Here is a 21784-nt window from a genome sequence, read left to right as displayed (position 1 = left end):
ACAAATTTCACACATATTATTTAGTAAATGTAAAGATTAAATCAAGAATAGTCTGATGGGTGACAATATTAGCCTATCACTTGTGAATAATGCCCAGCCTGTTGTTTTCTTGCAGCAAGGCAAGAAACTCATGTCTTTTGTTAGCGAATTTTTCAAATCATAGTCGCATACCTTATGTAGTCTATATTGGGCTTTATTAGACTTTTTAAAAATGTAGGACGTTCCAAAGGTCTGCATCAGTGGCTTGTAGTCTGTGTGTGGAAACCAGGAGATGCTAAATGGGTTTACGTTAATTAGCGATCAATTACTGTGAGACTAGCAGTTATTTGCTTGACAATCACCGGCTGATGAAATGTCATGACGACCACAGCCCTAGTCTGGGGTTCTCCACCTTGGGTACTAGGACACTTAGCCTATCTACAGGGGCTACTTGGAAAGAACATACACTATACCTAATAATCAGTGGCATATAGGGGATTCAAATCAAATCAAATCTATTTATAAAGCTCTTCGTACATCAGCTGATATCTCAAAGTGCTGTACAGAAACCCAGCCTAAAACCCCCAAACAGCAAGCAATGCAGGTGTAGAAGCACAGATTATTCTGGCAGAGCAACATGTGGTTGGGGTAATGAACCACTGATGAATGTGATTGGATACCAGGATAACATGTGATTGGGGTAATGAACCACTGATGAATGTCATTGGATACCAGGATAACATGTGATTGGGGTAATGAACCACTGATGAATGTCATTGGATACCAGGATAACATGTGATTGGGGTAATGAACCACTGATGAATGTCATTGGATACCAGGATAACATGTGATTGGGGTAATGAACCACTGATGAATGTCATTGGATACCAGGATAACATGTGAGGTAGTGTAGTTGATTCCCACTATATATTCAAGCTGCAAAGTCAAAATGGGCTATATTGTAAAAATGTATTAAAAACATTTAATTTGCATAATGTTAGCAGAGTGGTTAAGGTCAAGGTTTGGTTTCAAATCATATTTTAAGAAGAGAAATTGTAAAATTTCGGTGCTTCTCACTTTGCAACTTGGCCAGATAGTGGCAACCTATAGTCAGGTTTAACCTCTGGTCTGTCTGGTGTTCCAGCCTGCTGACCTGCCCAGACCTGTGACTGCACCTGGGCCTGTCCCCAAAGCCAACTCCCTCAGCAACCTGGAGCAGGGGAAGGCTACTTACAGGTACACACACCACACACACACCGTAGACACACCACACACACACTGTAGACACACCACACACACACACACCGTAGACACACCACACACACACACACACACCTGTTGACACACCACACACACAAATCACAGCACTCTACCCTGGTGCTACTAACGCCAAGGTCATGGGTTCAACTCCTGAAAGGACCACATACTGTACTAGAAATGTTACATTGGATGTACAAAACATTAAGAACACCTTCCTTATATTGAGTTGCGCTCCCTTTTGCCCTCAATTCATCACGGCATGGACTCTACAAGGTGTCGAAAGTTTTCTACAGGGATGCTGGCCCATGTTGACTCCAATGCTTCCCACAGTTGTGTCAAGTTGGCTGGATGTCCTTTGGCTGGTGGACCAGTCTTGATACACACGCGAAACTGATGAACGTGAAAAACCCAGCAGTTATTGACACTGGTGCACCTGGCATCTACTACTCATTCAAAGGCACTTAAATATATATATTTTTAAATCCCTTAACCCGTCTCCTCCCCTTCATCTCCACTGATTTTGAAGTGGATTTAACAAGTGACATCAATAAGGGATCATAGCTTTCACCTGGACAGGCAGGTGATCATAATGTTGTGTCCACTCAGCGTGTGCCCTCACTGTCACGCCGGATCAAATCAATGTCATTTCCAGAAGGGTCTGAAATTATTAACACAATCATGACTGTATAAAATAAATCATTAATACAATTGCTCAGCGAAAGATATTTTAACAAGTTTATAATAAGAAAATAATAATTTGACGAGTGAAAAGTTACAGGGTCAAAGAGCATAACACCAAGACATACCAACCTCTCCTGTTGTTGTTTATGGTGAGAGGTTAGCATGTACTGTGGGTATAATCATCACATTCTCATTCAGGATGATCCGTAAAATGGTAGCATCCACATTAACATATTATTTTCTTATTTACAATAAAAGTGACGCCAAATTGATACATTTATTCACCATTTCATTTCTATTGGGCACAAGATAATCTGAAACACAACCAAAACTAACTGTATAGTCAGTCGTAAGCTTGATGTAATCACTGTGTGCTAAGAATACGGGACCAAATACTAAACTTTCAACTACTTTATTACGAAGAATCTTTAGGGATTTCAATCATTTTGACCCTTACCTTTTTGAGAGAAAATATATATAACTAGTTATACTAAATGTATTGGTATAAAATAGATATAAATGTATAAATGTATTGGTATAAAATAGATATAAATGTATTGGTATAAAATAGATATAAATGTATTGGTATAAAATAGATATAAATGTATAAATGTATTGGTATAAAATAGCATAAAAACAAAAAAATAGCATACTTTATACAGTCATTACTGCTCATCTTTATCAAGGTCGTCAATTTTGGACCCCTGTGTGTGTGTGTGTGTGTGTGATATTTATATAAATAAATAAAAAGATGTGGGTAAAGGATGATGCTGAGATTTGTCCTTTCCGAGAGGAAGGAAATCTACCTGGTTAATTTATCAGAGTCGACCCCAGAGCTCCACCTAGTGGACATGTTACACAGTGCAACGACCAGTATGTGAAACACAGATTCAACCCACTGAACACAGTGATGTAATGTGAACACTATCTAGTGTCTCTCAATTTCAATTCAAGGGGCTTTATTGGCATGGGAAACATATGTTTAGATTGCCAAAGTAAGTGAAATAGATAATAAACAAAAGTGAAAAACAAAAAATAAACAGTAAATATCACTCACAGAAGTTCCAAAAGAATAAAGACATTTCAATTGTCATTATGTCTATATAGAGTGTTGTAACGATGTGCAAGTAGGAAGTACAAAAGGGAAAATAAATAAGCATAAATATGGGTTGTATTTACAATGGTGTTTGTTCTTCACTGGGTCCCCTTTTCTCGTGGCAACAGGTCACACATCTTGCTGCTGTGATGTCACACTGTGGTATTTCACCCAGTAGATATGGGAGTTTATCAACATTGGATTTGTTTTTGAATTCTTTGTGGATCTGTGTAATCTGAGGGAAATATGTCTCTCTAATATGGTCATACATTTGGCAGGAGGTTAGGAAGTGCAGCTCAGTTTCCACCTCATTTTGTGGGCAGTGAGCACATAGCCTGTCTTCTCTTGAGAGCCATGTCTGCCTACGGCGGCCTTTCTCAATAGCAAGGCTATGCTCACTGAATAGTCAAAAGCTTTCCTTAAGTTTGGGTCAGTCACAGTGGTCAGGTATTCTGCCACTGTGTACTCTCTGTTTAGGGCCAAATAGCATTCTAGTTTGCTCTGTTTTTTGTCAATTCTTTCTAATTAGTCAAGTAATTATCTTTTTGTTTTCTCATGATTTGGTTGGGTCTAATTGTGCTGTTGTCCTGGGGCTCTGTGGGGTGTGGGGTGTGTTTGTGTTTGTGAACAGAGCCCCAGGACCAGCTTGCTTAGGGGACTCTTCTCCAGGTTCATCTCTCTGTAGGTGATGGCTTTAGGGAAGGTTTGGGAATCGCTTCCTTTTAGGTGTTTGTAGAATTTAACGTCTCTTTTCTGGATTTTGATTATTAGCGGGTATCGACCTAATTCTGCTCTGCATGCATTATTTGGTGTTTTACGTTGTACACAGAGGATTTTTTTTTGAGATTTCTGCATGCAGAGTTTAAATTTGGTGTTTGTCCCATTTTGTGAGTTCTTGGTTGGTAAGCGGACCCCAGACCCCCCTCTCTCTCTCTCTCTCTCTTTCTCTCTCTCTCGCTCTCTCTCCTTCTCTCTCTCTCTCTCTCTCCTTCTCTCTCTCTCCCCCTCCCTCTGGTCGGTGTTACTAGTTCTGAATGTCTGACCGTCTGTCCCTCTGTTACTCTGTTACTTTCTCCTGTGTGGCTCTCTAACTGCCCGTTCCGTCTCTCACTCTACTTTCTCCTGTGTGGCTCTCTAACTGCCCGTTCCGTCTCTCACTCTACTTTCTCCTGTGTGGCTCTCTAACTGCCCGTTCTGTCTCTCACTCTACTTTCTCCTGTGTGGCTCTCTAACTGCCCGTTCGTTCCGTCTCTCACTCTACTTTCTCATGTGTGGCTCTCTAACTGCCCGTTCCGTCTCTCACTCTACTTTCTTCTGTGTGGCTCTCTAACTGCCCGTTCGTTCCGTCTCTCACTCTACTTTCTCCTGTGTGGCTCTCTAACTGCCCGTTCCGTCTCTCACTCTACTTTCTCCTGTGTGGCTCTCTAACTGCCCGTTCGTTCCGTCTCTCACTCTACTTTCTCCTGTGTGGCTCTCTAACTGCCCGTTCTGTCTCTCACTCTACTTTCTCCTGTGTGGCTCTCTAACTGCCCGTTCTGTCTCTCACTCTACTTTCTCCTGTGTGGCTCTCTAACTGCCCGTTCTGTCTCTCACTCTACTTTCTCCTGTGTGGCTCTCTAACTGCCTGTTCCGTCTCTCACTCTACTTTCTCCTGTGTGGCTCTCTAACTGCCCGTTCTGTCTCTCACTCTACTTTCTCCTGTGTGGCTCTCTAACTGCCTGTTCCGTCTCTCACTCTACTTTGTGGAATGGAATCATAAGTGTATAAAGGTTTTGGGGTCAATTCCATTTCAATTCCAGTGAAATCAGGAAGTACACTGACGTTCTAATTACAATTCTCTTCCATTTGGAACATTTTGGAATGTTTGTTTTATTTTCTGAATTGAAATGGAATTGAGCCCAACCCTGATGTGTCTCATCTCCCCCTCAGAGCCCCCGAGTCCCAGAATCCCCCTGGGGCTAAACCCCTGGACCACTGCGATGCTGACGAGGATGAGGAGTACTACAGGAAACAGCTGTCCTACTTTGACCGACGCAGCTTCGACAGCAAGGCCATGAACCCCAGCCCTGGCGTCAACCGCTTCCCACCACAGACCCAGCTGGCTTACCCTTACAACAGGTATACTATATTACCCATCACCAACTACAAACAGGTAAACTACACTACCCAGAACTCCTAGAACCATTTCCTTTACAGCAGACCCAGCTGGCTTACCCTTACAACAGGTATACTATATTACCCATAACCAACTACAAACAGGTAAACTACACTACCCAGAACTCCTAGAACCATTTCCTTTACAGCAGACCCAGCTGGCTTACCCTTACAACAGGTATACTATATTACCCATCACCAACTACAAACAGGTAAACTACACTACCCAGAACTCCTAGAACCATTTCCTTTACAGCAGACCCAGCTGGCTTACCCTTACAACAGGTATACTATATTACCCATAACCAACTACAAACAGGTAAACTACACTACCCAGAACTCCTAGAACCATTTCCTTTACAGCAGACCCAGCTGGCTTACCCTTACAACAGGTATACTATATTACCCATCACCAACTACAAACAGGTAAACTACACTACCCAGAACTCCTAGAACCATTTCCTTTACAGCAGACCCAGCTGGCTTACCCTTACAACAGGTATACTATATTACCCATAACCAACTACAAACAGGTAAACTACACTACCCAGAACTCCTAGAACCATTTCCTTTACAGCAGACCCAGCTGGCTTACCCTTACAACAGGTATACTATATTACCCATCACCAACTACAAACAGGTAAACTACACTACCCAGAACTCCTAGAACCATTTCCTTTACAGCAGACCCAGCTGGCTTACCCTTACAACAGGTATACTATATTACCCATAACCAACTACAAACAGGTAAACTACACTACCCAGAACTCCTAGAACCATTTCCTTTACAGCAGACCCAGCTGGCTTACCCTTACAACAGGTATACTATATTACCCATAACCAACTACAAACAGGTAAACTACACTACCCAGAACTCCTAGAACCATTTCCTTTACAGCAGACCCAGCTGGCTTACCCTTACAACAGGTATACTATATTACCCATCACCAACTACAAACAGGTAAACTACACTACCCAGAACTCCTAGAACCATTTCCTTTACAGCAGACCCAGCTGGCTTACCCTTACAACAGGTATACTATATTACCCATCACCAACTACAAACAGGTAAACTACACTACCCAGAACTCCTAGAACCATTTCCTTTACAGCAGACCCAGCTGGCTTACCCTTACAACAGGTATACTATATTACCCATCACCAACTACAAACAGGTAAACTACACTACCCAGAACTCCTAGAACCATTTCCTTTACATCAGACCCAGCTGGCTTACCCTTACAACAGGTATACTATATTACCCATCACCAACTACAAACAGGTAAACTACACTACCCAGAACTCCTAGAACCATTTCCTTTACAGCAGACCCAGCTGGCTTGCCCCCACAACCCTACCCAAATCAACAGCTAGCCCCAAGGCACGTGTACTATAGTTCTGAGAGGATAAGTACAATCACTATTGTCACTGCCCGGAGGTCAGGCTGACTGCACGGAGGTCAGGCTGACTGCACGGAGGTCAGGCTGACTGCCCAGAGGTCAGGCTGACTGCCAGGAGGTCAGGCTGACTGCACGGAGGTCAGGCTGGATGCACGGAGGTCAGGCTGACTGCACGGAGGTCAGGCTGACTGCACGGAGGTCAGGCTGACTGCACGGAGGTCAGGCTGACTGCACGGAGGTCAGGCTGACTGCACGGAGGTCAGGCTGACTGCACGGAGGTCAGGCTGACTGCACGGAGGTCAGGCTGACTGCCCGGAGGTCAGGCTGACTGCACGGAGGTCAGGCTGGATGCACGGAGGTCAGGCTGACTGCACGGAGGTCAGGCTGACTGCACGGAGGTCAGGCTGACTGCACGGAGGTCAGGCTGACTGCACGGAGGTCAGGCTGACTGCACGGAGGTCAGGCTGACTGCACGGAGGTCAGGCTGACTGCACGGAGGTCAGGCTGACTGCACGGAGGTCAGGCTGACTGCCCGGAGGTCAGGCTGACTGCCCGGAGGTCAGGCTGACTGCCCGGAGGTCAGGCTGACTGCCCGGAGTTCAGGCTGACTGCCCGGAGTTCAGGCTGACTGCCCGGAGGTCAGGCTGACTGCCCGGAGGTCAGGCTGACTGCCCGGAGGTCAGGCTGACTGCCCGGAGGTCAGGCTGAGGCTTCAAAGTGATGAAATGATTCTGCCCAATTCGACTGTGATGTTGTTGATCTTTAAACACACCCTCTGTTTGTGTCTGTGCTTTAGGGCCGAGTCTGTGGAGAAGGTGAGTCCGGTAGAGAAGAGGTACGAGCCCCTCCCCCAGATCAGCCCTGTGTCTCAGTACGGACCACCCAGCCCTGCTGTTCCACCCAACAGCCTGCCCAAACTCATCCCCAACGACGGTAAGAATAGATGTCTCAGGGGATCTCTACCTTTAACGGAACACTAAGTGTTATCTAATATTAGTGGAGCCACCTCCATCAAAGACATGGATATGTTTGTTAAAGAGCACTGTGGTAGCTAAAAGTACTTAGAATTAAATTGGCATCTTTAAGGGTAATAGTTTAGTTGACCTCTGGCTGTATGTAGCTACTCACATCCCTAGTTGACCTCTGGCTTTATGTAGGTACTCACATCCCTAGTTGACCACTGGCTGGCTATATGTAGGTACTCACATCCCTAGTTGACCTCTGGCTGTATGTAGGTACTCACATCCCTAGTTGACCTCTGGCTGGCTTTATGTAGGTACTCACATCCCTAGTTGACCTCTGGCTTAATGTAGGTACTCACATCCCTAGTTGACCTCTGGCTGGCTATATGTAGCTACTCACATCCCTAGTTGACCTCTGGCTTTATGTAGGTACTCACATCCCTAGTTGACCTCTGGCTGGCTGTATGTAGGTACTCACATCCCTAGTTGACCTCTGGCTGGCTGTATGTAGGTACTCACATCCCTAGTTGACCTCTGGCTGTATGTAGGTACTCACATCCCTTGTTGACCTCTGGCTGGCTGTATGTAGGTACTCACATCCCTAGTTGACCTTTGGCTTAATGTAGGTACTCACATCCCTAGTTGACCTCTGGCTTAATGTAGGTACTCACATCCCTAGTTGACCTCTGGCTTAATGTAGGTACTCACATCCCTAGTTGACCTCTGGCTTAATGTAGGTACTCACATCCCTAGTTGACCTCTGGCTGGCTGTATGTAGGTACTCACATCCCTAGTTGACCTTTGGCTTAATGTAGGTACTCACATCCCTAGTTGACCTCTGGCTGGCTGTATGTAGGTACTCACATCCCTAGTTGACCTTTGGCTTAATGTAGGTACTCACATCCCTAGTTGACCTCTGGCTTAATGTAGGTATTCACATCCCTAGTTGACCTCTGGCTGGCTGTATGTAAGTACTCACATCCCTAGTTGACCTCTGGCTTTATGTAGGTACTCACATCCCTAGTTGACCTCTGGCTGGCTGTATCTAGGTACTCACATCTCTAGTAGACCTCTGGCTGGCTGTATGTAGGTACTCACATCCCTAGTTGACCTCTGGCTGGTTGTAGGTACTCACATCCCTAGTTGACCTCTGGCTGGTTGTAGGTACTCACATCCCTAGTTGACCTCTGGCTTTATGTAGGTATTCACATCCCTAGTTGACCTCTGGCTGGCTGTATGTAGGTACTCACATCCCTAGTTGACTTCTGGATTTATGTAGGTACTCACATCCCTAGTTGACCTCTGGCTTAATGTATGTAGGTACTCACATCCCTAGTAGACCTCTGGCTGGCTATATGTAGGTACTCACATCCCTAGTTGACCTCTGGCTGTATGTAGGTACTCACATCCCTAGTAGACTTCTGGCTGGCTGTATGGAGGTACTCACGTCTCTTTCCCTCTCTCTCCAGTGAACTCTCACCCCGACCAGCTCCTCAGCTCCTCTCCAAAACTTGACCTCTCTGGTCTCCGCCCCCCTGTCCTCCAGGACCCCCCTTCCCAGCCCTACCTGGCCCAGAGGTCCCCAGTGGGGGTCAACGGCACTGACGCACCCCCCAAAACCCCTGGAACCACTCCCACCCCACAAAGCTACAACCGATACGTCCCTAAGCCGTACACCTCCTCAGCCCGGCCCTTCGAGAGGAAGTTTGAAAGCCCCAAGTTCAACCACAACCTCCTCCCCAACGACAGTGGGAAGACAGACCTCCTGATCAGTAGCAGCAACCCTAAACCCAGCGTGGTCAACAACAACAGCAGGACCAAGCCTCCACTGTCTCCTCAGGCCCTGGACCACGACAGTGGACTGGACACGTTCACACGCACCATGGACAACAGGGGGCCCAAGTACCAGCAGCACAACAACTTAGTCAACAATGCTGTGTCCAAGGCCATACCTGTCAGGTAAGGAAGGATATACCGTTGAAGTGAATTCAAGGGGTTGTGTAACATTGAACAGGACTCGAACTCTGGTCCGGCAGCCGTTAAAGCCAAAAAGATCCGAACATCTTGACGAAATGGCTAGATGTTTGTTTGGCAGGTTGTTTCAGTATGGTAATTTATCTGATACTTCTATCCAGACTTTACTATACACCTTGCACTGTAGTCTGTCTTGTTCTGCCTCTAGCCCCGCCCCCCCTACACCCACAAACGGTATATACAGTTCACGTACTTAATTAATACATCACTTGGCCATACACAGCATTATACAGACAACACTGTGCCCAATGACATACCTGTTAGGTAAAGGGGATGAGGTAATAATCTGGTCAGGTAGTAGACCATCTGGTAGTAGTAGACCCTGTTAGATAAAGGGATGAGGTAATAATCTGGTCGGGTAGACCCTGTTAGGTAAGGGGGATGAGGTAATAATCTGGTAGTAATAGACCCTGTTAGATAAGGGGATGAGGTAATAATCTGGTAGTAGTAGAGCCTGTTAGATAAGGGGATGAGGTAATAATCTGGTCAAGTAGTAGTAGTGGTTAGCGGCAGGGTAGCGTGACTACGTTGGTAGAGCGTGACTACGTTGGTAGAGCGTGACTACGTTGGTAGAGCGTGGCTACGTTGGTAGAGCATGGCTACGTTGGTAGAGCATGGCTACGTTGGTAGAGCATGGCTACGTTGGTAGAGCGTGGCTACGTTGGTAGAGCATGACTACGTCTTGACAGGATGGTCTACTAACTCTCCTTCCTCTCTAGCCCCAGTGGTCTTGACAGGATGGTCTACTAACTCTCCTTCCTCTCTAGCCCCAGTGGTCTTGACAGGATGGTCTACTAACTCTCCTTCCTCTCTAGCCCCAGTGGTCTTGACAGGATGGTCTACTAACTCTCCTTCCTCTCTAGCCCCAGTGGTCTTGACAGGATGGTCTACTAACTCTCCTTCCTCTCTAGCCCCAGTGGTCTTGACAGGATGGTCTACTAACTCTCCTTCCTCTCTAGCCCCAGTGGTCTTGACAGGATGGTCTACTAACTCTCCTTCCTCTCTAGCCCCAGTGGTCTTGACAGGATGGTCTACTAACTCTCCTTCCTCTCTAGCCCCAGTGGTCTTGACAGGATGGTCTACTAACTCTCCTTCCTCTCTAGCCCCAGTGGTCTTGACAGGATGGTCTACTAACTCTCCTTCCTCTCTAGCCCCAGTGGTCTTGACAGGATGGTCTAGTAACTAACAGTCACTAACTCTCCCTCCTCTCTAACCCCAGTGGTCTTGACAGGATGGTCTACTAACTCTCCTTCCTCTCTAACCCCAGTGGTCTTGACAGGATGGTCTACTAACTCTCCTTCCTCTCTAGCCCCAGTGGTCTTGACAGGATGGTCTACTAACTCTCCTTCTTCTCTAGCCCCAGTGGTCTTGACAGGATGGTCTAGTAACTAACAGTCACTAACTCTCCCTCCTCTCTAGCCCCAGTGGTCTTGACAGGATGGTCTACTAACTCTCCTTCCTCTCTAGCCCCAGTGGTCTTGACAGGATGGTCTAGTAACTAACAGTCACTAACTCTCCCTCCTCTCTAGCCCCAGTGGTCTTGACAGGATGGTCTACTAACTCTCCCTCCTCTCTAGCCCCAGTGCTCTGGAGGATGACGAGGAGGACGAAGGTCACACAGTGGTGGCCACGGCCCGTGGGATCTTCAACTGTAACGGCGGGGTGCTGAGCTCCATCGAGACGGGAGTCAGCATCATCATCCCCCAGGGAGCCATCCCCGACAGCATAGAACAGGAGATCTATTTCAAGGTTTGCCGGGACAACAGCATCCTGCCCCCGCTGGACAAGGAGAAAGGTATTTCTAATGCTTACATGTTTTCTTAGTCATTGTGCCCAGTGGATAGTATATCTCACTTGTGTTTCATCTAGTTGTAGTGCTGCCAACTGAGAACCCTGGGAAAAAAAGAAGAGTTTTGATCTCCTGGTTCTCCTCTAACTTCCATCCCTTTCAACTGTTTCCGCCCCGTTTGTCAACATCTTAAAATATTCAGAGCAGAATATAAATACGTCAGTCTTGTCTCTGTCTATTCCATCCAGGAGAGACCCTGCTCAGCCCTCTGGTGATGTGTGGGCCTCACGGTCTTAAGTTCCTGAAGCCGGTGGAGCTGCGTCTACCTCACTGTGCGTCTATGACCCCAGATGGTTGGTCTTTTGCTCTAAAATCCTCCGACTCCTCGTCGGGTACGCTGTCCTCTATCTCTGTCCTTTTTGGGGGGGTTGGGTCAGGGCTTCAGGTGGCTTGTGTGATTGGTTGGGTCAGGGCTTCAGGTGGCTTGTGTGATTGGTTGGGTCAGGGCTTCAGGTGGCTTGTGTGATTGGTTGGGGGATGGGTCGGAGCCTTGTGTGATTGAGGAGGGGTCACCATAGAGTTGGATAGAGGGTACACTTGATAGGGTGTCACTAAGGAGCAGGGTTGGGGTCAGTTCCAGTCAAGTAAATGGAAATTCCAAGTCAATAATATATATATATATATTTTTTTTTTTTAATTAATTGATTTCTCAATACACAAAATTCAAAAAATGTTTCCATCTTCTTTTTTCTTTTTTTAAATGTATAAAATCACTTCCTGTCTTGTATAAATTGAGATGGAATTGACCCCTGCCAAGGAGAGATCTGGATCATCATCATCATCATCAATCGTTTAAATCATCTCCTGGTTCCAATGCTCCAGTCATTCCATTTGTTTGTCACAACATTGCATTTTCTTCATGGGGTTTTGTAACAGTCAGTATTCACCGACTTTGTTATTTCTGACAGTAGCTACAATGTGGAATAGATCTTTTTTCTTTTCACTAAACATATTGCTAATACATTTTTAAGGCTTTAAATTTTGTCAGAAGCTGAATATGTACATAGTTCTACATTTGAGAAAAAATGACAAAAAAATATTTTAAGTAAGTAGAAGTATTAAGCTATCCGTGGTTTATGTACAGCATCTAAATACATATTTCTCACAAACATACTGTGACTGATGATTATACACAAAATCATCATCGGCATATGCTGTTATTAGCGACCTGTTACGGCACTCTTAACATAACACTGGGCCTTCAAAGCCAATTTAAAGAACCACACACTAAGAAAGACAAATGACTAACCCCGACCGACCGATAACTGTTCCTGTTTCTCTAAATCCTCCAGGTGACCCCAAGACATGGCAGAACAAGTCTCTTCCAGGAGACCCCAACTACCTGGTGGGAGCCAACTGTGTGTCTGTGCTCATCGATCACTTCTGAACATAGAGGGAGACAGCTGGCCTGTTACTGAATGTGTTAGATCAGGGGACAGCCACAGACTGCAACGTTACCCCCACTCTCCTGCTGTTGTGACCCCTTTGCCCTGTTGTCTCCCTCCCAGGCAGCAGGAGGCAGCACTGCTTGACTTGATGAAGTACGAACTTTTATTCTTGAATATATTCTTATGTTCTTGAACTTGAATATTGAACATTTAAAGTTGTTTATGGTGACCGCCCCTGGGAAAAGTAGGAGGAGTCCCAGTGAAGTGGGAGGAGTCTGAACACAGCAGCCTATCCCAGCGCTGTGCTCTCTTTTTCCCACCCACCCTTTTTTTTTTTTTGGTGCTTTAACTAAAGGCTTGCAAAAACTCTAAAACTGTTAAAAACGAAAATATATAATAAAAATGGAACTGTTGTTGGAATGCATGACCAGTGCCACAGACTGACTGAATAATAATCTAATTAAGATTTTTTTCAAAATTTTTAGCAGGTTGCAAGACAGAGAAACATTTTAAAAAAAATAAAAAAATCAAGATGAGGATAATTTTTTTAATTAATTGAATATTGCAACGGAAATTTTACAACTTACTGTATGCACTCACAAACAGAAAAGTTGGTATATGCAAAAGCCTTTTTGTTTGTGAGGTTGTTTGTGGTCATGCGTTTCGCTCTTAAGGATACCTGAGGACTGTGGAAATGCAGCTGAGCCTCACTCAAGGGTTATGAGGGAACCTTGGCACTGTAGGCATCGTTTAAAACACAACACCGTTTTGAAGGTAATGCTGAAGACTGAAGTTAATGTATTGGCATTGGGATGCCCCCGTCTGACTGGTTTAGAAGAACTACTGAATGTTTTTAGATCAAAAAAATGTCACTGACTTGATTTGACAAACTCCTGCAGCTGTCTAGAGATCTATGCATGTGCTTCGACTCAGGTCCGGAAGCCTGCTACTACTACTAAGTTCAAAACACATTAAAAGTCCCATCTTACACTGCAAGCAGTGATGCCTTATCTGCATTTTAACTATAAAAAAAACATCAGATCTTTACGTTTTAGTGATTTAAAAAATTATGGGGTGAGAAAAAAAAGAAATTGGAACAAAATAAATGTAATTTCACTGCATTTTGAACCAGTTGTATCAGTGAACTTGGATTCACTATACTATGAGGCTGATGAAGAGGTCATGCTTTCTTTTCCTGCTATGCATATTAAAGTTTCTGAGGAAATACTACCAATGGAAAAACACTAGAACGTTTCAATTGTGGCTGTATATAATGCTAGCACACGGCCTTGGTTCGCTTTAAATTAACTTTTGTACATCTTTGTCATTTTGTATAAAAAGAGGTTAAAAAAAATAATTGTTTATTAAAAAAAAAATATTTAAAAAAAAGAGTGATTTCATTGGTTATGTTTGTATTCTGGTATAACCAGAACTTTTCTACCAACACACACACACACACACACACACAATCATGTACACACACACACACAGACACACACACACACATATACACACACACACACACACATATACACACACACACACACACATATACACACAGACACACACACACACAGACACACAGACACACACACACACACACACACAACTAGTATTTAAAGGCATTTTTAACAGTCAACTTGTTATTTTTATTTACAAAAATAGAAAAAAGTGCTCGGTTTAAATACATTTTAAAAGCTCTGTACTTTTGGGGGAACTGTTTTAAGGAGCGGCCCCTCTCCATTTGTGATACTGGAAGCTCAGCTCTATTGAAATGTATTTTTTTTGTACTAATAGACTATTTACTAAACGGCACATCCATTTCGTTTGATATGATAACACTGCTTCAATCTGACACGGCTTTCTTTTTTCCAGTGTGGCTGCAATTTAGTTTTATTTACGTTCAATTTAGTTTTATTTACGTTCAATTTAGTTTTATTTACGTTCAATTTAGTTTTATTTACGTTCAATTTAGTTTTATTTACGTTCAATTTAGTTTGATTTATGTTCAATGCTCCGCCCCCCTTTTGCAACACATTTCTAAATATACCACTGTATTAATAAAATATCTATTTTTTAAGTAGTGCTTGGTTTGAGACTTCAATCGTGATAAGATAATACATAGAGTATTATTGAGGGGAGTTTGATTAAGCTGAACCGCGGTGCACCGGGCTATGACGTGAAAAACGGTGAGGGAGGAGGGCTCTTTTCAAATGGAACAGTAATCTGCGCTGTCCTCCATCATTAATAAAATGGAAGAAGTTTGGAACCACCAAGACTCTTCCTAGAGCTGGGCGCCTGGCCAAACTGAGCAATCAGGGGAGAAGGGTTTTGGTCAGGGAGGTGACCAAGAACCAAATGGTCACTGACAGAGCTCCAGATTTCATCTGTGGAGATGGGAGAACCTTCCAGAAGGACAACCATCTCTGCAGCACTCTACCAATCAGGCCTTTATGGTAGAGTGACCAAACGGAAGCCACTTCTCAGTAAAAAGGCACATGACAGCCAGCTTGGAGTTTGCCAAAAGGCACCTAAAGACTCTCAGACCATGAAAAACAAGATTACTGGTCTGATGAAGTCAAGATTGAACTCTTTGGCCTGAATGCCAAGCGTCACGTCTGGAGGAAACCTGGCACCATCCCTTCGGTGAAGCATCATGCTGTGGGGATGTTTTTCAGCGGCAGGGACTGGGAGACTAGTCAGGATCGAGGCAAAGATGAACGGAGCAAAGTACTGAGAGATCCTTGATGAAAACCTGCTCCAGAGCACTCAGAACCTCCGACTGGGGGCTTAGGTTCCCCTTCCAACAGGACAACGACCCTAAGCACACAGCCAAGACAACGCAGGAGTGGCTTCAGGGCAAGTCTCCGAATGCCCTTGAGTGGCCCAGCCAGAGCCTGGACTTGAACCTGATCGAACATCTCCGGAGAGACCGGAAAATAGTTGTGCAGCTACACTCTCCATCCAGCCTGACAGAGCTTGAGAGGATCTGCAGAGAAGAATGGGAGAAACTCCCCAAATACAGGTGTGCCAGGATGGTCTGTCAGAATCAATTCAAACAGTGTTTATATAGGATGGTCTGTCAGAATCAATTCAAACAGTATTTATATAGGATGGTCTGTCAGAATCAATTCAAACAGTGTTTATATAGGATGATCTGTCAGAATCAATTCAAACAGTGTTTATATAGGATGGTCTGTCAGAATCAATTCAAACAGTGTTTATATAGGATGGTCTGTCAGAATCAATTCAAACAGTGTTTATATAGGATGGTCTGTCAGAATCAATTCAAACAGTGTTTTTATAGGATGATCTGTCAGAATCAACTCAAATCAATTCAAACAGTGTTTATATAGGATGGTCTGTCAGAATCAATTCAAACAGTGTTTATATAGGATGGTCTGTCAGAATCAATTCAAACAGTGTTTATATAGGATGGTCTGTCAGAATCAATTCAAACAGTGTTTATATAGGATGATCTGTCAGAATCAATTCAAATCAATTCAAACAGTGTTTATATAGGATGGTCTGTCAGAATCAATTCAAACAGTGTTTATATAGGATGGTCTGTCAGAATCAATTCAAACAGTGTTTATATAGGATGGTCTGTCAGAATCAATTCAAACAGTGTTTATATAGGATGGTCTGTCAGAATCAATTCAAACAGTGTTTATATAGGATGGTCTGTCAGAATCAATTCTTCCTCAGCAGACGACTGTATATCATTACTCTACACAAGATTAAACCAATCGTGAAAGAGCATCATTAGGTTAAAATGAATGAGAAAAACTATTGGGACAAATGCAAGATTATTTTCAGGGAAAGTATATTTTAGGCAGTTTATATTTTTCTCATGCATTACATTAACCAGAGTATAGACAAACACCGTTTATCACATCTCCATTTCATTACGAGGGCAGTTGTTTGTCAAGAACATCAGCTCGATTAAAATGTTTTAAAACTTCTTCCACGACCACAAAAATACATTTAAAAAGAGCTAAAGCACTGGTAAAAGTTACGATCCGTTTAGGTGTGCTCGCTGTGAAAGCAAAGCACAACTCTAGCTGTCTTATAATTATTCTGCCCATTCTGAAACTTAAATTGTTTAAGCGCTAAACATGAGCACAACTTCTAGATGTGCAGACCGCCCTAGATTAGATCGCTTGAGAAAAATACCTTTGATAGCAGGTATACTTTTTTTCCCCTAATATATTTCAATGGTAAAGGGTCATAGATTTTTTTATTTTTAAGTCTAATTCTATATTTCCTCTTTACACCGCTAAAAGTGAAAATGACAGCGTTTTAGAAACATCTTATTCAAATCTGTTCATAGATCCCCCTGAAGGTTAGCATTCTAATCACCCACGTGGGTATATGTGAGTAAACAGTGCCTTCGGAAAGTATTCAGACCTCTTCACTTTTCCCACATTTTGTTACATGACAGCCTTATTCTTAAATAGTTTTTCAAAGTGTTTTTTTTTTAAATGTATTTACAAATCAATCTACACACAATACCCCATAATGACAAAGCAAAATACATGTTTGAAATTTTGCAAATGTATTACAAATAAAATAATAATAATAATAATAATAATACCTTATTTACATTAGTATTCAGACCCTCTGCTATTGGAGCGGGTTTCTTATGTACCACAGGAGAACCAAGAAATGAAGAGCGACACCATGTTCTTATGTACCACAGGAGAACCAAGAAATGAAGAGCGACACCACATTCTTATGTACCACAGGAGAACCAAGAAATGAAGAGCGACACCACGTTCTTATGTACCACAGGAGAACCAAGAAATGAAGAGCGACACCACATTCTTATGTACCACAGGAGAACCAAGAAATGAAGAGCGACACCACGTTCGTATGTACCACAGGAGAACCAAGAAATGAAGAGCGACACCACGTTCTTATGTACCACAGGAGAACCAAGAAATGAAGAGTGACAACACGTTGTTATGTACCACAGGAGAACCAAGCAATGAAGAGCGACACCACGTTCTTATGTACCACAGGAGAACCAAGAAATGAAGAGCGACACCACATTCTTATGTACCACAGGAGAACCAATAAATGAAGAGCGACACCACATTATGTACCACAGGAGAACCAAGAAATGAAGAGCGACACCACATTGTTATGTACCACAGGAGAACCAAGAAATGAAGAGCGACAACACGTTGTTATGTACCACAGGAGAACCAAGAAATGAAGAGCGACACCACGTTCTTATGTACCACAGGAGAACCAAGAAATGAAGAGCGACACCACATTCTTATGTACCACAGGAGAACCAAGAAATGAAGAGCGACACCGCATTATTATGTACCACAGGAGAACCAAGAAATGAAGAGCGACACCGCATTCTTATGTACCACAGGATAACCAAGAAATGAAGAGCGACACCACATTATGTACCACAGGAGAACCAAGAAATGAAGAGCGACACCACGTTGTTATGTACCACAGGAGAACCAAGAAATGAAGAGTGACACCACGTTGTTATGTACCACAGGAGAACCAAGAAATTAAGAGCGACACCACATTCTTATGTACCACAGGAGAACCAAGAAATGAAGAGCGACACCACGTTCGTATGTACCACAGGAGAACCAAGAAATGAAGAGCGACACCACGTTCTTATGTACCACAGGAGAACCAAGAAATGAAGAGTGACAACACGTTGTTATGTGCCACAGGAGAACCAAGCAATGAAGAGCGACACCACGTTCTTATGTACCACAGGAGAACCAAGAAATGAAGAGCGACACCACATTCTTATGTACCACAGGAGAACCAAGAAATGAAGAGCGACACCGCATTATTATGTACCACAGGAGAACCAAGAAATGAAGAGCGACACCGCATTATTATGTACCACAGGAGAACCAAGAAATGAAGAGCGACACCACATTCTTATGTACCACAGGAGAACCAAGAAATGAAGAGCGACACCACATTATGTACCACAGGAGAACCAAGAAATGAAGAGCGACACCACGTTGTTATGTACCACAGGAGAACCAAGAAATGAAGAGTGACACCACGTTGTTATGTACCACAGGAGAACCAATAAATTAAGAGCGACACCACATTCTTATGTACCACAGGAGAACCAAGAAATGAAGAGCGACACCACGTTCGTATGTACCACAGGAGAACCAAGAAATGAAGAGCGACACCACGTTCTTATGTACCACAGGAGAACCAAGAAATGAAGAGTGACAACACGTTGTTATGTACCACAGGAGAACCAAGCAATGAAGAGCGACACCACGTTCTTATGTACCACAGGAGAACCAAGAAATGAAGAGTGACACCACATTCTTATGTACCACAGGAGAACCAAGAAATGAAGAGCGACACCGCATTATTATGTACCACAGGAGAACCAAGAAATGAAGAGCGACGTCGCATTATTATGTACCACAGGAGAACCAAGAAATGAAGAGCGACACCACATTATGTACCACAGGAGAACCAAGAAATGAAGAGCGACACCACGTTGTTATGTACCACAGGAGAACCAAGAAATGAAGAGCGACACCACGGCTGTCTTTTAGGCTTTTATGTTGATCTGCAATAGCATTGTGAAAAGACAGGACAGGAACACATTAGTCTCCAATGCACCATCTGACAAGCTGTTCTTTCTCTCTCAGTGTTTTCTCAGACTCACACAATCACACTCATACATAAACCCATAATGTATACTATAAAATAATAACCAGTCCTTTATACAAAATCATGTATAATCTTAATTCTTAGACAATAGAACCATCCTTGCAATAGCATTGTGAAAAGACAGGACAGGAACACATCAGTCTCCAATGCACCATCTGACAAGTTGTTCTTTCTCTCTCAGTGTTTTCTCAGACTCACACAATCACACTCATACAATCACCCATACTTAAAGCCATAATGTATACTATAAAATAATAACCAGTCCTTTATACAAAATAATGTATAATCTTAATTCTTAGACAATAGAACCATCCTTGCAATAGCATTGTGAAAAGACAGGACAGGAACACATCAGTCTCCAATAAACCATCTGACCAGTTGTCCTACACAGGAGCACGAAGAAAGGTAAAACACATATCCTGTCTCACATCCCCAATACATGGCTAGGTGCTTTCAGTGTTGACCGTACCAAAATACAACAACTCATGTACAAAAACACTGCAACATAAACAAGTTACAATGTGAAATCGCCTCTATTCCATTCAGACCGTAGAGGACCAAACTACATCTCCCATAATGCAACGCCAGCACCAGTCGGCTGCTCAGCTAACCGTCTGCATCACAGAAAGACATGCTAGCACTTTTAACACTCTAATGTGAGGTTCTGTGTTATGCACTATAGCCCATTACCATATCATATGTGATTGAATATTATCTGCTGTTGGCTTGTGTGGGTGTATGTGTTATACAACATAGCTGACTTGAGACAGTGTAAACAGTTTCAGGGCCATAGGCCTTTCTCGTGATGGAAAAATACAGAATAACATAAAAACAGGAACTGTGCAATGAGTTGGGGGGGGCACATTCAGAACATAGTGTAGAGAACAAACAGTCTTTAGTTAGGAGGAGCCAGGTGTGTGATAACTGTATCGAGAGTATGAGTGCATAGATATTCTACACAGCTACAACGCCTGACCACTGAAGCGCCTAGGGGGCTGGGACCAGCTCGTGCGCCAACAATCAACGATAGGCTGGGTGAGTTTAAACCATGCCCAGTCTCTACTCTGTGACAGGCCGGCTCGGAATCGGGAACTACTTCTGTCAGAGTATATTATAATAACACACTGGGCCAATTGTGCGTCGCTCTATGGGACTCCCAATCACAGCCAGTTGTGATACAGCCCAGGATCGAACCAGGGTCTGTAGTGGACACCTCTAGCACTGAGATGCAGTGCCTTAGACCACTGCGCCACTCGGGAACCCCATGACTACATCTATAAAAAAAATGATGCCAGCTGAATCATGATTTTGACTGGCTTGAATGCGATTTTAACCAATCAGCATTCAGGATTAGACCCGCCATAATAGCCCAGAAATAAAGCGGCACTGCGAGTAACATTTGACATGGAATGCCCTTAAATATTTTGATACGCAACCTGGAATTAAAATGTAAGAGGACAGATGCTTCTACAGTGAAACACATCGCACATCTGTGCAGTTTGCGAGCGACGTTGTTAGACTATGTAGTTTCTTCTTCAGATCACACTGGCGAGCAACAAAATAATTTCACTTCAGCGAGAGAACCACGAGTTCCTCAAGGTTAGAACTGTATCCACTCATATTTGTAATTATCTGAATGATGATGATGATGGTGGTGAAGAGGGTGATTTAATTTACAACTGGGGTTTGGCAACTAGGTTTGGCCTCCTGATCTTGTAACTAGTCTGTGGGCAAAACCACAGCAAATAGCCTACTATATGTTCAATTCATAGCCCTACAATACATATTTAACACATGGTTAGTGGGCTAATTAAGTCAATGACAATAAGAATCATTTCGATCTGATTACAATGGTAAAATCACCGATGTCTCTTAATAGGCCCACCCACAACATTTTATTTGACCTTTGGTCAGCCTAGGAACAGTGGGTTAACTGTCTTGTTCAGGGGGCAGAACGACAGATTTTTACCTTGTCAGCTCAGGGATTCGATCTAGCAACCTTTCGGTTACTAGTCCAACGTTCCCTTACCGTATTTCTCCAATGCCAAACCACTGTGTCTTGTTTGCAAAGAGTTCAAATCACATCGTTTTTTTAAATAAAATGTAAATTGTCACATGCTTCGTAAACAACAGGTGTAGACGAGATGTCATTATGAATCTAAGCATGGTACTTTCAGAAGTTGATTTTCCACCCCAGACATGATGCCCGAGTCCAACGCAGAAAGGAGGTAGGACTATTTTTTTTTTTTTTTATTTAACCTTTATCTAACTAGGCAAGTAATTTAAGGAGT

The 21784-nt window shown here is 43.5% G+C and overlaps 1 protein-coding gene across 13 annotated transcripts in view; it reads left to right on the top strand.

The window, feature by feature from the left end:
• Window positions 1-14192, top strand: part of tjp1b (tight junction protein 1b) — a 281273-nt gene extending 267081 nt beyond the window's left edge. For 7 of the 13 annotated variants that reach the window (XM_090213969.1, XM_036960728.2, XM_036960733.2 and 4 more), the window contains 7 exons: window positions 1124-1215; window positions 4946-5134; window positions 7367-7503; window positions 9002-9491; window positions 11144-11361; window positions 11604-11747; window positions 12708-14192. In XM_090213969.1, coding sequence (XP_090070095.1) covers window positions 1124-1215; window positions 4946-5134; window positions 7367-7503; window positions 9002-9491; window positions 11144-11361; window positions 11604-11747; window positions 12708-12802 — 1365 coding nt within the window. In that variant the 3' untranslated portion in view covers window positions 12803-14192. The remainder of the gene's footprint in view (window positions 1-1123; window positions 1216-4945; window positions 5135-7366; window positions 7504-9001; window positions 9492-11143; window positions 11362-11603; window positions 11748-12707) is intronic. The other 6 variants (XM_090213965.1, XM_090213948.1, XM_090213998.1 and 3 more) reach the window with 2 other exon arrangements.
• The last annotated feature ends 7592 nt before the right edge of the window (window positions 14193-21784 follow it).

The sequence above is a fragment of the Oncorhynchus mykiss genome, chromosome 2 (genome assembly GCF_057628025.1).
Source record: "Oncorhynchus mykiss isolate SJ-2025 chromosome 2, ASM5762802v1, whole genome shotgun sequence".
NCBI lineage: Eukaryota > Metazoa > Chordata > Actinopteri > Salmoniformes > Salmonidae > Oncorhynchus > Oncorhynchus mykiss.
Note: the sequence above shows the minus strand (reverse complement) of the source record. Positions and strands in the feature narration are given on the sequence as shown.